Source organism: Dicentrarchus labrax, unplaced genomic scaffold (assembly GCF_905237075.1).
Source record: "Dicentrarchus labrax unplaced genomic scaffold, dlabrax2021, whole genome shotgun sequence".
NCBI lineage: Eukaryota > Metazoa > Chordata > Actinopteri > Moronidae > Dicentrarchus > Dicentrarchus labrax.
In genome coordinates, this window is record NW_026136724.1 from 12,487,541 (window position 1) to 12,503,399 (window position 15,859).

Below are 15,859 nucleotides of genomic sequence, written 5' to 3' on the forward strand. Positions count from 1 at the left end.
ATTCTTGCAGAGGAACAATTGTGCCACTAAGCAGATTTGGCCTCATAATTAAACAGCTGGTTGTCAAACACTCAAAGGTCCTGCAGGTGCCATCCTTGAACACTGTATTGATGTTTCAGGCTAGTTTTCCATGCAGATGTGCAGAGAGGCACTTTTTGGCCTTTTAAAGTGCCCAATGGCTGCATGTATCTGCCCCCCCACACACACACTTGGCTGCTTAGCTGTGTCTCCAGGAGGAGCAGAGTCAAAGCTGTAGCGAGGGAGATAAGGGAAATGTTTACAATGAAGTCTAAGCTGCAGGACAGCTCCAGCTCACCAAATGCCTGAAGAGACAAAAGTCAAACTCCAAGGTGATAGTGGTGGCTGAAACAACATGGAAATTTTCCTTACTTAACAAGTGTCCCCTTGGGTACTCTTAAACCAGGAATAAATCATAATTCAAGGATAAGGGATCTTATCCCGCCTGAAAACTTTTCTGAAATAATGTTGCTTTAACTGTATTTTGTTAAAACGATGCAAAATGTACAAGATTGACTTAAGGCACAAAAGCTGCGACAGACTGATGGTAGTGTCAGCAAAACTCGCTGACGCGAGAGACAACTTTCCTGCTACAACACCACATCCAGACTCTTTCCTCTGCTGAAACTGTAATAAAAAAACACAAAAACAGTACTGTAAGTGCATAAGAACAAAAACACGTGCTTAAAATTATCATAACAGCAAGAAAAGCTGACTTCTTTTTAGGTGCATTTCAAATTAGCAGCATCACTGCAGCAGATGGCTGTCAGGTGAAAAGGATTAGAGACAGCACCGGGTTACACTTTCACTGCTCTAATCTTCAGTAAATACACATATGCTCTTGTTCGCACACACTCTTTGGACACCTACAAAAAATGTAATTAATACATGAATATTAGTCTTTGTAGGCATAATCATCAGCAGCAGTTTTTGTCTCTGATGAGAACATTAAACACACACACACACACACTCCTGTATCAGGTGAGGCGGATTACACACAGACAGTACTGTAGGTCAGTCATGCTGCTCTGCTCAGTGGTCTAATTGAATTAGCTGTGAGCAGCTAAAAGTAATGGGATTGTTAGTTAGGTCACTGTACAGACCCACTCAGCCATGACTGCGCGCTTGACATTTACAGCACGTGTTAAAAGTTGTTAGAGGTTGTTTAGCTGCTGGAGAATTTTATAGAGCTATATAGAGAAGAGTCATACTGCCGGTACCATAAAGTAACCACAAAAGAGTCCAGTGTAAATTATGTAGTTTGAGACATGAACGCGGAGAGATAAAAGCAGCCTGGCATCAGTGGAACAGATGAAGAGTCAAGCTGTTTGTCCATCTGATGGGATCAAAGGTCCCGAGGAGGCGTGAGAAAACAAAGATGAAATCAGAAGGAGTGACAAGAACAAGCAGGAATAATCATAATAAATGGATGCAATTTTAAAAAAGTCCCAACTTTCAATAGATCAACTGGGAAAAATCACCAACAACTTTACCAACATACATATTTTACTCTTTTATGTGATAAAACGATACACACATATATATATATATATATATATATATATATATATATAAACACAAAGTAGTATTAAACAAGAAAACATTCTGCTTGTGTCAGTACGTTAATACTGATCTGATCATGGGGTGAGCAACATGGATAGGTATGTGATTGTTCTGTAATTTCAGTTAATTTGAGCTAAACTGCACTCATTAATCATGAATAATGAGTTTGAGGATTTAAGGACTGTCTGCTAAAGTGCACACACTATTCTCACTGTCTCAGAATGGAAACATACAAATTGTGAGAAAGTTTAACAAACTCACGTCAAACCTCAATGTAATGTAATGAACAAGTGAACATTTTTTGGATTATTTGATTGTTCCTGAGGCTGAATCTGTACGGAAAACATACACAACAGAAGATCGGACAAATTGTTTGATTCCTCCACAGTAAGTGAATTTCAGCCACCCAAAATATATCATAAATACCTATAAACGTCCATTATAGTTTCCAGTGGATAGTGTTGACTCGAGATAAAAGTTTTAGCTTTAGTTTGCACTGCTATTACAACAATGTAATTTCGATGGGTGACAGTTTGGGATTGTCTCCTTTGTTAAAGCCTGTTTAGTACCAGAGTCTTAATTCCTTGAAAAGTTTATGTCATACAAAAATACTGTAAATGACAACTTGCTAAAAAATGAGTTAAATAAAATTGTCAGACATTTAGCCGGTGACCCAGTATATAATGACCTAAATTAGTCAATTTCTTCCATTCGTGTCATACTTTCACTTACTTACATATTAATTGTGAATGTTTTATTCCATTTATACTTTTGGCATTGTTGTTGTGAATGGCACTACTGTAATTCAGTCTCTTCCGCTGCATTGCCTGCAGCATCCTTTTCCAAAACACCCTCTAAAATGACAAGGATTTGTTTGTAGATGTCGAGGGAACAGAGTGAGTGAAGTGTTGGCCGGACTCAGACTTTTCCGAAACGAACTGCAGCCGACTCAAAAACAGAACAACGCCTCATTGTCGAAGACTAGTTTATCAAAAGAATACACAATAATACTCATGTATAAAACATAGAAAACAGAAAATGAAAAACAATAATAAAATATACCTTCTTTTCTGATCTACTACTTCTTTTTAAAGTAGCACATAATAAATTGCAGTCCTCTGTTTTTCCACGCTAACACATTCAGTTTTTTTCCGCAGCATGTTCAGTCCTCTTCTGTCCACTTGTCCTCTTCATGTTTGTGTCTATCGATTGGATTACATTATATGTTTACAATATTCTCAACCCAACCCATACAAATTGCAAAATTCATGGTATAACAGTATTATAAAATGTTAAATTGGTGGCAGAAACTGCCAAATCGACACCACAGGGCTTTTTGTTGACTTAACAGGTTGCATAACAACATGAGATGAAGAGGTCCACTCGCAGTGAACGTGTCTCTTAGTGCGGGTTCATTAAAGCAGATACAGCACATTAATCTCACTAATGGAGGTTTTGCTCACTTCATTGTCAGATGAAGGTCGCTGCTTGTTTTAAATGGCTGCGGTTGTCAAGATGGCCGCAATCCGGCCTCATTAACCTGCACAGACACACTTGTCAGCTCACAGGTGCTGGGAATCTGCTCTAACAGCAGTAGTTACACTGAGACAAATGGACAGAGTGTGTCCTGAAAGTCATTAGTCCTTTTTGACTTGAAGTGTTTTAACTGCACTTTTAAATGCATTTTCTACAGCTGGACACATCTGTGCTCGAGTTTCCCAATCAGCTGTGTGGTGTGTGAAACTGTCTTCTGAGTTTTTGTTGCAAAATAATCGTCCAAAGTTGAACTTTTTCCCTTTTTTTCTCCTCCACCCTCAATAAGTGATTCCTCCTCTCGCTCTCATCCGTCTGGTTCAGTCTTGACATTTGTCCACATTCCCGGTGTTCTCTTGCAAGTTTGTTTGAGCAACGTTAGCAAAAGTCACGTATGTAGTCATTCCTCTCGCAGGGTTAAAGGTCAAAAGTTCTTTGAAAAGAGACATTATAACACTCAAATGGCTTTAATCTCCAAAAGGACTGAGTTTTATGGGTCCAAACTGTGCCTTAGGTTTGTTTGAGTCTCTTTAAATAACAGCTGTATGTTTATTTATTATTTTATTATATATTTATTTCATCTCTCATATCTTTATCACACTCGTCCCATGTGTCACCCCCCCCCCCTCTTTTAGGATCCAGTTGTTCCACTTTCTAGGTCCATTTATCCTTAATGTCCTTCTTTGTCCATCCTTCCTTCTTTCCATCCCTCCTTCCTTCAGGGTCGTGATCAGGATATTACACAGGACAGCAGAAAGTGATGATGGAGCAGTGAGAAAAACAATCAGAATTGTTCGTAAAGCACGGAAGAAATCGCACTCCTCCTTGCTTCCTATCTTTTCATCCATCTGTTCTTTCCCTAATTATCTATCTCTAAATCTTTGTGCTAAAAATGCCCACACAGGTGCTGCAGCTTTTGCTGTTGATGTGAAAAAGCAGGAGGTTTATATGTGGGGGAGAGAAGGAAACTGATCAGAAAATAGAACTTTTGTGTCTCAACTTATCCTGAACAAAACCCTGAAAGATCATCCTCCTTTTCTCCGATCCCTCACCCTCCACCATCTCCCTCTCTATCTCCTCTCCCTCTCCTCCTCTCTCATCCTGCTTTCCAGTGCTATTTACACACAAACTGGTCCACGAGCGTCGTGCAGCGCTTGCACTTGACGTAGCAGCACCAGTGGAACTTGCAGTGGCAGCGCTCGTGCTTGTAGGTCTTGAACTGGTCGTACCCTCGGCCGCAGCACATGAGCTCGCAGCCGTCCATGCCCTCCGAGGTTTTGTTGCAGAGGCGGCCCTGCGTGCCCAGCGAGCCCGTGGTCTCGTTGCGGAGGCAGTAGTCGGGGCTGGGGTCGATGTAGACCAGGTCGTCTGGGGTTGGTGTGTTGAAGCGCTTGTCTACCAGCTCCAGCTTGCCCTGGTAGGGCCAAAGTCGAGAGAGAGAGAGAGAGAGAGAGAGAGAGAGAGAGAGAGAGAGAGAGAGAGAGATCAGTTGGTGTACAATTTAGGATTATTGTTCAGTGTTTTGTTCATGACACTCGGCTGCGAGTTCAATACCTTGCGTCCGATGCGCATAGCAGCCGCACTGTCATATTTCTCCTTCAGGAACTCCCCGACACGCCTGAAGTCAGCCAGCTGAAGCCAACAGGTCTTCAGACTGCAGGAACCTGAGACGCCGTGACACTTACAGGCCACATTTGCGAGGTTATAGACTGCCTGGTGACGAGAGAGAGAGAGAGAGAGAGAGAGAGAGAGAGAGAGAGAAAGAGACAGAGATGTTAGACCTGATTTCATCGCTATCTTATAGTGTCTGTTTTCCCCCACATATACACAGAGTCACATTAAACTAAAAAACAAAAAACAATTAATCTCTCTTGAGATTTTTCTTGAACTCTAATTTTAGGGTTAGTCAGAGACATTGTAGTAGTTTAAGTATTGGTTTAGCTTGCTCGATTTTGACTTCATTGAAAATCAAATGACCACTGTAAAAGTAAGACTGAAGAAAAATAAAAAGGGCTGAACGTAAAAATGTTTTCTCATGAAATTGTCTTGCAGACTGGATCTGACCTCCTTGTAGGCCACTAGTTTAAGACCCCTGGTCTGAAACTCTTATGGTTGTGATGTAGATCTGCTATATTTGCTGCTATGCTGCTGCCATCTGGTGGTGAACATATGTAACCACTCTCACCCGTCAACAATTTAGCAGCAACTGATGCAGAATAAATGTGCCTTTAACAAGCTGCCCCTGGATAAATCAAGGTACATCCAGATGACACATTATCTAAATCTTAAGTTTATATAGTTTTAGTTAATGCTGCTCTACAGAGCCACGACGCAGTGAATACCAATTTTGGTCAAAGACTAAAACTATTTGTTTTTAAATATTATGCCATAGGTGTATAATTTCAGTGAAAAAATAGTTTTCTTAGTTCTTATGAAATAAAGCTGAACCCAAACCACAGCTCTGCCACAGAGAGAGCTTGGGGAGATAGCAACTAAGAGTATACGCATTTAATTAGTGGAGTACAGGTGATTTGGTGCAGTTAAATTGCCTTAAAATGGTAAAAATGCAAGCATTACAATCTCTTTCTATCTGTTGAACCAAAATCTTTAAAGCTACTGCGGCCAAATTAAATGGGAGGAAAATGGCAGATGAATAATGGCAGAAAGGAGCGACACCACATGTAAGATCCACATGTGCCAGCTGTGCACTTATACATGCACTGCTACACCTCCTGAGGGACTTTTCTCTAAAATTAGCTTTATAACAGCAATAAATCTAGAAAGATTCCTGTCTCCGGTTTTCTGTCACCATTGTGCGCTGGTGCAAAACCCCCTCCTGTTAAAATATGCGGTAAAATATATAACCGAAGAGGAAAAAGTGAAAAGCAAAGAAAAACAAAGAAAATATTTTTTATTTTTTGCTCCATATGCGCTGTACTCTGACACTGCTGTCAATACTACTCCACCAAACTAAAACAAACAGCTGACTGAGAATAGAAGGCAGAGGAAATGTGGCGCTATTGTAAATGCAGTTTCCCACACAGTTCATACATAGAAAGCAGTCATTTTAAAGAATACATGTGAGAAAACCATAAGATGACATATTATTAGTTTAGCTATAAAGTCAGTAGCTTTCAGTGGAATTGTAGAGGTAGATCGAGGTAGATCCACCCTTCTGCTATACTTTTCTCAAGACACTGAGCCCCAGATTTCTCTCATTCAAATCATTTCAGACAGGCGCACTCCTTAATATGAATATAAATAACATTTTGGTTCTAGATCCTGCAAAATCTGGCCGTAACTTCCAAACTAAACGCCCTATTTTAACCAAAAAACTCACCAATCATCTAAAACATTGCATATCCAAACAGTCTGGATGCCATTATCTTCATACGTTTTCACTGTTTCTTTGCATTAAGTTTGCAAATTGTTTGGCCACATCTAGGCATTATGAAGCATGTTTTTTTTTTTTTTTTTCTTTTTTTTTTTTTACATATGGGTATGTTTAAAAAAAAAAACAGAGCAGGAAGTACAAGATTTATGGTCCTAGCTAAAGTGGGGGGCAGCAGGGGGAGCCCTTCACCCATGCAGCTTCACCACGTCAGTTAATCAGCATTCAATGCAACTCTCCTCAACACACACACACGAATTATACGTGTATGTACTTCGTCACTAATCATGCATTGTGATATGTTTGCACCGATCCCCCGACACATCAACGCGCTGGACTTCCTGGATCAACCATTCCTGATTCTCCCTCACACAAATGAAAGCCACCGCTCTGTCTCCTCACATTGCCTGATCTCAATTACCTTCTCACCTCTGTTAACCCCTGCATCCCAAACACCCCCCTGACCCCCAACCTCCCACCTCCTGCTCCCCTGTCCTCTACTTTACTACCCAGCAGGCATAGCACTCGGCACCCTCCAATCCTGCGATTCGACCCCTGTGACCCCCTCAGTCAGACACTGAGGGCAGAGGACAATGACATTTTGTGAAGGTAGGGTAGAAAACTTGTTTTGAGGGTTTCTGGTTCTGTTTCTAAGAGTTTCTAACTCCTTTTACAAAACTGATTGCATTTAAATGGGAAATAAAAAGGGCAACTTTCTATCTATTCCTAAACATCTCTCTATCATTCACAGTGAGAGAGGAGTAACTGGGAAGTTAAGGATTAGTTTCATACATACAACACCAGGAGTAATCCTTATATTTTATGACTCCTTGTTGTTTTACGAGCCTTCATGTTTCCTCACATCCCCCACTGTGGGGTTTATTAGAGGTTCAGAACCACGGTAATACGGAAATTAGGGATACAACTCTTTTTTATCTATGGCCCCCTCCTGTGTTAATATTTTTAAGGATATTAGGGAAGCAAAATCGGTGTGAGTTTATGAGCAACAGCCTAAAACTGATCCTGGCTCTCTGTCTTTTATTTTATTGCTTATTTATGTTTTCTGTTCTTTATTTTTCTATCTTTATTTTACTGCTCTAACTGTTATTTTGCACATTTCTTGATTCATAGCTACCTCCTTGGAATGGCGCTATAGAAACAGCTCATTATCATTATTATCATTATTACAAGCTGCCAATAACCTCACACTGTCTAAATCTAACCATGCATACACTGTATGTGTCTGTGTGTGTCCAGCGTCATACTGAGCTATTTGGTGGGTCGTGCCTGCTGGGCGCAGTGACACTGGACCTGATGAAAACACACACACACACGCTCAGTCATCCATGGTAGAGACACGGTCTCTGTGTCACGCACAATAGGTTCTGCTCAGACAGGGTTAGGGGTTAGGAGCCGTGTGTGTGTGTGTGTGTGTGTGTGTGTGTGTGTGTGTGTGTGGGTGGGTGGGTAGAGTTAGTACACGAAATAGAGAACATTGCCCACCCTTTGTGACAGGATAAGCAATGAATGAGGAGTAGCCAAGAAGAGGGACACTTTTTCACATTTTTATCACATTTGTTTGTCTTCTTGTTGCAATTAAAAATATTTTTAGTACATTAAATCTTAGCTTTTTGTTTTTAAGGTAATTCTGTGAATTACAGTTTGAATTAACTGACTTTCACACTGATTGTTTCTGTGATTAAAATCAGCAACTTTCAAACCAGGGTTTAAAATACTAATACACAGTTTCCTGGATCCATATTCTTCACATATATCTACAATCTATATACCAAATATTGTCATAGTGTTTCTCGATTTGTGGCTTTCTATGCTGCACAGACTGTAAAAAGCTTTGAGGCACACTTATGATTTTGGGCTGTATAGATAAAGTTGACATGACTTCTCTAAAACCTTTTCTGTCCTCATGTGGAGCTTTGACGGCACTTTGTCCCAAGGCCGAATGCATTGCAGAAAAAGACTAGAAAATATATTGTGGTTGCTGCTTAAATGTTTTGTGCTTGTAAATCAAACACTATTCTAACAAGATCAATTTTGAAAATTACATGAGAGCATTGCATTGGAACAAACTGGGGATCAGAAGTTTCTCTTTAAATAGAATTAATTTCACACATTGCCTTTCATATAATAGTCCGTATCTGCTGCTATATATCATTCTTCTATTGAATTAAATAGCCAAGTCTAATATGTCATTTTTAATTACTACAGTACTACTACTTCTACTACTACAACTACATCACAACAGATCAACATGCACTTCATAACCTATCACCTGCTTATCTCACAGACCTCCTTCAAACTGAAGACCATAGGGAGCGAGAGTCCCTGCGGTCTTCATCAGCAGGTCTACTCGCACCTCCAGCAACCTCAGCACAATGGGTGCCAGGGATTCCTCCTGTGCTGCACCCAAACTGGGGAACTCCCCTCACATCGTACACTAGAATCTCTTACACTCTTAAACACGATCTTTTTAAACTACCTTACTCACTCTAACTGTACTCACTGCATCTTATTTTATAATACTGATTTCTGAAGTTATTGCTGGCCGGTTGTTGTTTTTGCTTGTACTGATTTATTATATGATGTAAGGTGACCCTGAGTGCCATATATAAAATGTATTAATAAATGCATTACTATTCCATCAAATACAAACATTCTGTATGTTTTTCACTTTAGTTTTTGCAGATCTGTGTATTAATTGTGACAAATTTGGTATCTTTGGAAACCCAGTGCCCTTGATAAGAATTTAAAATGCATGTGTGTGTGTGTTTGCAACATGCAGGGTTTAGGACAGTACTGATATTTCACCCACAACTGAGGACCAAAGTGGAGATATGAGCTAAGTGTAGCACATTCTTGTGCTTTTCTTTGGATCCAAACGCACATGAAATCTCTTTTGTTACGACTTTTAAAAAAAACAATTAAGTCTGGCCATAGCTGCAACGAGCAACAAAGTGATCCACAGGTTGATGGATAAATATGAAAGTTTACTTCTGTGCTCAGAGCAGAGGCGGCACAAAAGTGGCCTGTTGTTGTCTTTAGACCGGGAATGCACGTCTAGCTGTTTTGGTCTCTGTGTGACGAGCCCTGCCTCATTTGATTTGTGTGAAACGGAGACAGCGGACCTACGTGGCTGTGTACATGTGTGTATTTGTGTGTGTAGGTCTTTTGAGAGTCGGGGGAGTGTGACGGAGGTCCATCCCTCACCCTGCGTCTCTGTCTCCAGACGCTTGTACACACAGACACACACACGTTGTCCGCCTTCCACACAAATCAAATGAGGCTGAGCACACACACACACACACACACACACACACACACACACACACACACCACACAGAAACACACACAGCGAGTGGCACGCCCCTGTCACCTTCACAAAAGCCCTGTGGTTTGCCTTGTTCAACCAAGCAAGACAAATCCTGCTTAGGACAAACTGGCGTGTCCACGAAAGAAAGAAAGAGAGAGAGAGAGAGAGAGAAGAAGGGATGAAGAGGAAGAGAGAAACTGTCTTCCTCTCCTCCTTTTCATCTCTCTCTTCTCCTCTCTTCCGTTTCGATGGACAGACAACAATGAAAACCAGGGATCAAACAGGAGCGAGGAGGAAAAGTCATTCAAAAGAGTGTGTGTGTTACAGAAAGTATGTGTATGTGTGTGTGTGTGTGTGTGTATGTGTGTGTGTGTGTGTGTGTGTGTGTGTGAATGTGTGTGCATGCAAGGCTGTAGCAGTAGATCTGTCTCTCTCATGCACTCTCCTATAGCCCCAATGGGACCCTCAGCAGAAACACAACCTCTCCAGACCCTCACCTTTGACCCCTGATACACTCGCACAAAACCAGGCTCACTGTCTCTCACACAAATCAAATGGAGCTGAGACGAGGACACACACACACACACACACACACACACACAGCCACGCAAGCACACACACACACACACACACACACACACACACACACACACACACACACACACACACACACACAGTGTCTCTGCCTTGCAAACAGTTTAAACAAAGCTCCTCTTACTGAAGATAAACACATTCTCCTGATCCAATGTGTACCAGAATGGGCAAATGGACCTTTTATGAGGGAGGTGTGTGTGTGTGTGTGTGTGTGTGTGTGTGTGTGTGTGTGTGTGTGTGTGTGTGTGTGTATGGCTCAGTTGAAGGTGAAAAGGTTTATTTTAAAGCATTTCCTGTAATGCTCTCCCCACCTGAAAGCATTTCCAAACAACTTTACCTCCAATATCAAGTTTGAAACTTCTAATTATTGTTGTATGGCAACCAGAGTGGCCCAAAAAAAACCAAATCCATCCGTCTCTTTTCTTCTTTCCTTGCACATTTTTTGTGGTTTAATTTCAACATGCAATTACGCATTATTGTCCATTGTGTTTCTGCATTTATATGTGTATGAGCGTTTATATGTGTGTGTGTGTTACTTCACTGGAATGTGCATTGACCTGGCGACCTAGCCAGACTCCAAGGGCGTTAGCAGTTATACCATTTGGACCCTCCCAATAAATAACCTAAACACACACACACTCAAAAATACTGCCAGGCCAGGCAATAAGGGGCCACCTCGACTCACACACACATTCCTCACAGACATACAGATGTGGGTTAAAAAGTTAGCAAATTAAAGTCCATGTGTGTCCATGTCTGCCGTACCTGTCTTCCTGCTTCGTTGTTCTGCAGGTTCATCAGTGTTCGGGCGTGCTCAGTCGAACCGCGCGGGTAATTCTTCTCTCTCTCCCTGGCGTCCACGAACTCCCGGGCGAATCGGTAGCCGTAGTGCACGTTGTCGCCGCAGCCACCCCACAGCCAATCGCGGGGCAGGTCTCGAGGTCGAGCGGCACGGCTGCAGCCGCAGGTGGAGAGCTCGCCCTCACGGCACGCCCGGCTGATGGCGTTCACCACTCCGGCCGCGCTGATGGAGTAGGTGAAGGCTGTTTCCCTGGAGCCTGATGGAGAGAGGAAGTAGATTTTAACATTTAAATATTAAAATCCACCAATATCTAAACCTTTTATACCCTTTAACACGCACCATAAGCTGCATTTTGTCAACATGTTTTGTAATTAGGGCTGTGGTGAGTGTGTTCACTGACAGGAAACATGGGTAACTGCTCAGGTTAACCCCCCCTCCAACACACACACACACACACACACACACACACACACACACACACACACACACACAGCAAACAGCCCCACACCCACTTGACCTAACAATAGACAATAGATGTGATTTTAGGCTCTAACTCCTGGTACCTGGTTAGACTCAACAACTTTAAATACCCGCTCAGTGATCCATAATACATTTGCAGCATCTAATGAGGTAAACACATATGTTTTTCCATGTAATTGGCCTTTGTGTGTCCTAGTTGTGGTCAGTGTGGGTGACTTCTCCCAGATAACAGTTTCTGCCTCCATCCTAATACACAACTGAATTGCATGGAATTTCATTTGGGGTGCTCACAACAAAAAGAAAGCAACATGTCTTTCCAGAAACAATGTTCCTGTTAGTCTGTGCCAACAGTTTTCATTGGAACTGCTTTCTACCTAATAAATAGTCCACATAAAAACTGTCGACAGTATGTTCTGTGGATTTTTCAGAGTAAAAAGTACACAGTTTCAGGAAGATAATTTTTCAATGCAGTGAGAACAGATGCGTCCTCTCCATTGTATTGGGGTAACGCCAGAAAATTCAAAGATCTCAATTCTTGGACAAATGAATTAAAACTATTTGCACAGGCAGTGGTAGAAGAAGTATCCAGATCTTTTACTTAAAGCCCCGACAAATGACAAGGAACCTAACCCCAACCCTATCGGACCAAAGCTGACCTGGTGGCAGGCATTCAGAATAGTTTATATACATATTTATAGTGTTATATTTTAGAATTCATGAAACTTCTGTCACTCTTTAGATAGTAACACCATCGAACACCATTTTACACTGAATACACAACACAGCCCGGATGCCTATTCTCTGCATTAATACACAAACCATTTAGAAGAATAAAAGGACAAAGACGACGAGGGCCTGACAGGTAGGAGGTAAAGTGCTCTGAAGCTGAACATTTGCATGTGAACAGCAAAGAGCTTTGTGGTATTTCTGGTCGAGGCTGCATTTACAAACACCACAGCGAGGCTTTTTTAGAAATCTCTCCCTTAAATGTCTTTATTTGATATGAACATTTGTCCTACTCAGGTAGGACAGTGAGTTCAGTGGCCTTACACATAATGGTATTTTTATGGTTTCACTATGATATTCCTGTAATGTTACTACAGAATACTCTATACTATAGACAGTTTATTTTATATCCTAATTTTTTGTCCTTTAATGAACTTCTAACACTTTATTATTTATGTAATAGCACCTTGTTGCCAGTGTGTGGTGGACCTCTACTGATCTGGATCATAAATAAAGGTATTTTGTGTCATATATTAGGCTATTAAGTTATTTTATTCAGATTTTAGGGACAACAGATGAAAATGAACCTTTTGTGTTAATTCTGGCTAATTTACTGTTTTTAATACATAAATAATAAACTACTAAAATATAAAACATTAATAAATGCTATCATTCCTATTTATTTATCCTACTTATGCCTATTTACTTCTTAAATCATGTTACTGTGTTAGTTGTAATTAATATTGTTATGTTATTATACTTAAATCTATAGTAGGACTATAATATAAGTCCTGCATTCAAAACCTTAGTTGAGTCAAATGCATCAGCAAAATATACTTTAAGTATTATGATGCAGTAAAATAGTCCCCGTCTGTGTTTTAATTTGAACTATTTTATATACTGTTGGGTAGTTTAATCTGTGCAAATCAGTGTGCAAATTAGTTCAAGTGCATTGCTGTGTTATTTGTAGCCTATCAGTATCGCTCTATAATATAATGTAGGGTAACTGTGGTCTGGAATAAACACCGAGCAGCCAGACACGCAGGTATGCACGCAGAGCTGAGGCGTGTGAGCTCCCTCATTCAGGTTTTAGGTTCAGTGTCCCAGTCAGGATGCTCGTACATATTATGCAGCAGGATAAAGAGACACAGAGGCCGAGTGGTTTTATGAGACTGCGGAGCCCAGACTTCAAATAGCAGGTCCGGATCTGCCGGCTCGGTGTCAGCTCATCAGCGCATTTCAAAAGAAGAGCCGCGGGACAATGGACCGACTAACACCTCCGTATAAACCTGGAGATAGACTGACTGTCAATAGAGAGACAGGCAGAGAGGGACGGAGACAGAGAAAGAGCAGCAAACACCTCGTCTGACTGCCCGCAGCGGATTTGACACTTACTTGTTGATGAGAGGTTTCCCACATCGCCTGCTGGGAATTAGACGCGCATGATACTGATCCAGGATCTGAGCTACTGCTGGATATCTTCTAAAACTACTGCATATGGATGACACGATTTCTTCCCCTTTTAATTGTCCAGTTTCTATGCGCTTTGATAACTCCCTTGCGCAACTGTTCCCGTCTGAGAGCGTTATCCGTCTCATTGCGCATGCGTAAAGTGGGAACGACAAGTGAACTGGTTTAATCAGTCAGGTAAAGGCTTCTGAGCAGTTTTCTCTGAGGCTTTGGGTCTCCTCGCAAAACAAACAGACTCAAACCTGCTATGAAATAATAATTAATAGGACTAATAAAGAGTATTTATCTTGGGGTATTTGTTTCCTTCACGGAAAAGATCTAATGTGAAAAAGACTCATAGATATAATAAATATCGTAAAGAACCAAATGTACCCTTCAGTAAGAATATTTAAATATCTGTGCTGACTATACTTAAAACTTAAAACACTCTCTTACTCCACTCTAGTAAAATGTTGGACGTTTAACCCACATATACACCATATATATTGTAATGATAGGCTACTAATATTAAATAAACAAAAGGAGGAATATTATGACAAATGGCCTAATAAATCCAAAATACAATTTAAATTAACTCATTGTCGCACTATGTATTATAGAAAATATTATAATATATTTTCATTTAGATTATAGTATTTGATCTCTATGGCTGCACTAACTTGGAAATGTTTATATTTTATTTAATACCCTGTCCAAACTCTGTTGAGGCTGTGTGGCCTGCCTGTTCATTGGCCAGCATCTCTCCAACCCACTATACTCTGTATGGATGAAATTTTAGGCTACTGTTCAACTCATATTCCTGTCGAAATACAGCGTGTTATTATTTCACTCTGTTATTTGACTGACCTCAAACGACCCCTTTTGTTCTGTTCAGTTTAATAGATTTTGGCAAACGTTTTCTATCACCCACAACTTCTGTCATTACTGGTTTTATATTTCAGAGTAGCCAATCACACAAAACAGCTGTCGCCACTGACAATTCTTGGAGGGCTTTTTTGCATGTTTTTCTGGTTTGATTCAGGGTAACTTCAGGGCTTTTGCATACTTAAGGAAATCACTTTATTTTGCTTATATGCAATTGTCTTCCAACAGAGACATTGGCTATATTAACATACAATAGAATTGGAGGCAAAGAAAGACAAACAAACCTCTTAAAGGCACAAAATAAACACAAGACTGGAACTTGCCATCACTCTTAAATTGACTGTTGGGTCTTTTAAAACATTAGACAATAACAACCTTTCCATGCAGTTCCTGATTTCTCATCAAAACTCACCAATCTGCATGACCCGTCCGAACACAGATGTGTTGTCGACTGTGCTGCAGTTCCACCTCCTCTGCCTGAACTGGTACTGGCACTCCTTGATGCCTGTCTTGGCTCCGTCTCCAATGTAGACCATGTGGTCCTGGTACAGCTGGCACAGCTTCCTCTGGCCCTGCAGACCGCACAGCAGCAGCACAGGAGAGATTAGCAGAGATTAGCATGTTAATGGTTAATGGTTTGATACTTTAACGGTCCCTGTGGGGAAATTCTCTGCTTTATTTGATCATTTCCTCAGAGTCAGGGGTACAAGAGAGGATGCTGCTGATGTTGTAGAGCCAAAAACGCCCCAAAATACTCACTGAATTCAAGTTATGAGAGTAATAAAAGACTAAAGCAGGCAGACGTGAATTTACCTGAGAGAGACCAGACAGCTGGCTGCAGAGAGGCTGAGCTCCGATGATGTACATCTCTGGCCGCTGGATCGGGGTCAGAGCTAGTGACCTGAGAGATAGAGGCCATATTAAGTCTCAATTTAAACCCAATAAACTCTATCTGTTAAACTCAAAGAGAAATGGCACAGACGGGGTTTCTGTGATCTACGACTCTCTCTCTAAGAGGAGGTCGTCGCTGTGGATGACAAAGTTCAGACACAAGTTTATTAGTACAACTGGCCTATAAAGTGTAGATAAA

General features: G+C 41.0%; 1 protein-coding gene across 8 annotated transcripts in view; it reads right to left on the reverse strand.

The window, feature by feature from the left end:
- Positions 1-2,552: 2,552 nt before the first annotated feature.
- wnt5b (wingless-type MMTV integration site family, member 5b) overlaps positions 2,553-15,859 on the reverse strand; it is an 80,042-nt gene continuing 66,735 nt past the window's right edge. For all 8 annotated transcript variants that reach the window (XM_051392236.1, XM_051392234.1, XM_051392237.1 and 5 more), the window contains 5 exons: positions 15,583-15,670; positions 15,182-15,341; positions 11,193-11,485; positions 4,669-4,827; positions 2,553-4,528 (listed from right to left, as the gene is read on the reverse strand). In XM_051392236.1, coding sequence (XP_051248196.1) covers positions 4,229-4,528; positions 4,669-4,827; positions 11,193-11,485; positions 15,182-15,341; positions 15,583-15,670 — 1,000 coding nt within the window. In that variant the 3' untranslated portion in view covers positions 2,553-4,228. The remainder of the gene's footprint in view (positions 4,529-4,668; positions 4,828-11,192; positions 11,486-15,181; positions 15,342-15,582; positions 15,671-15,859) is intronic.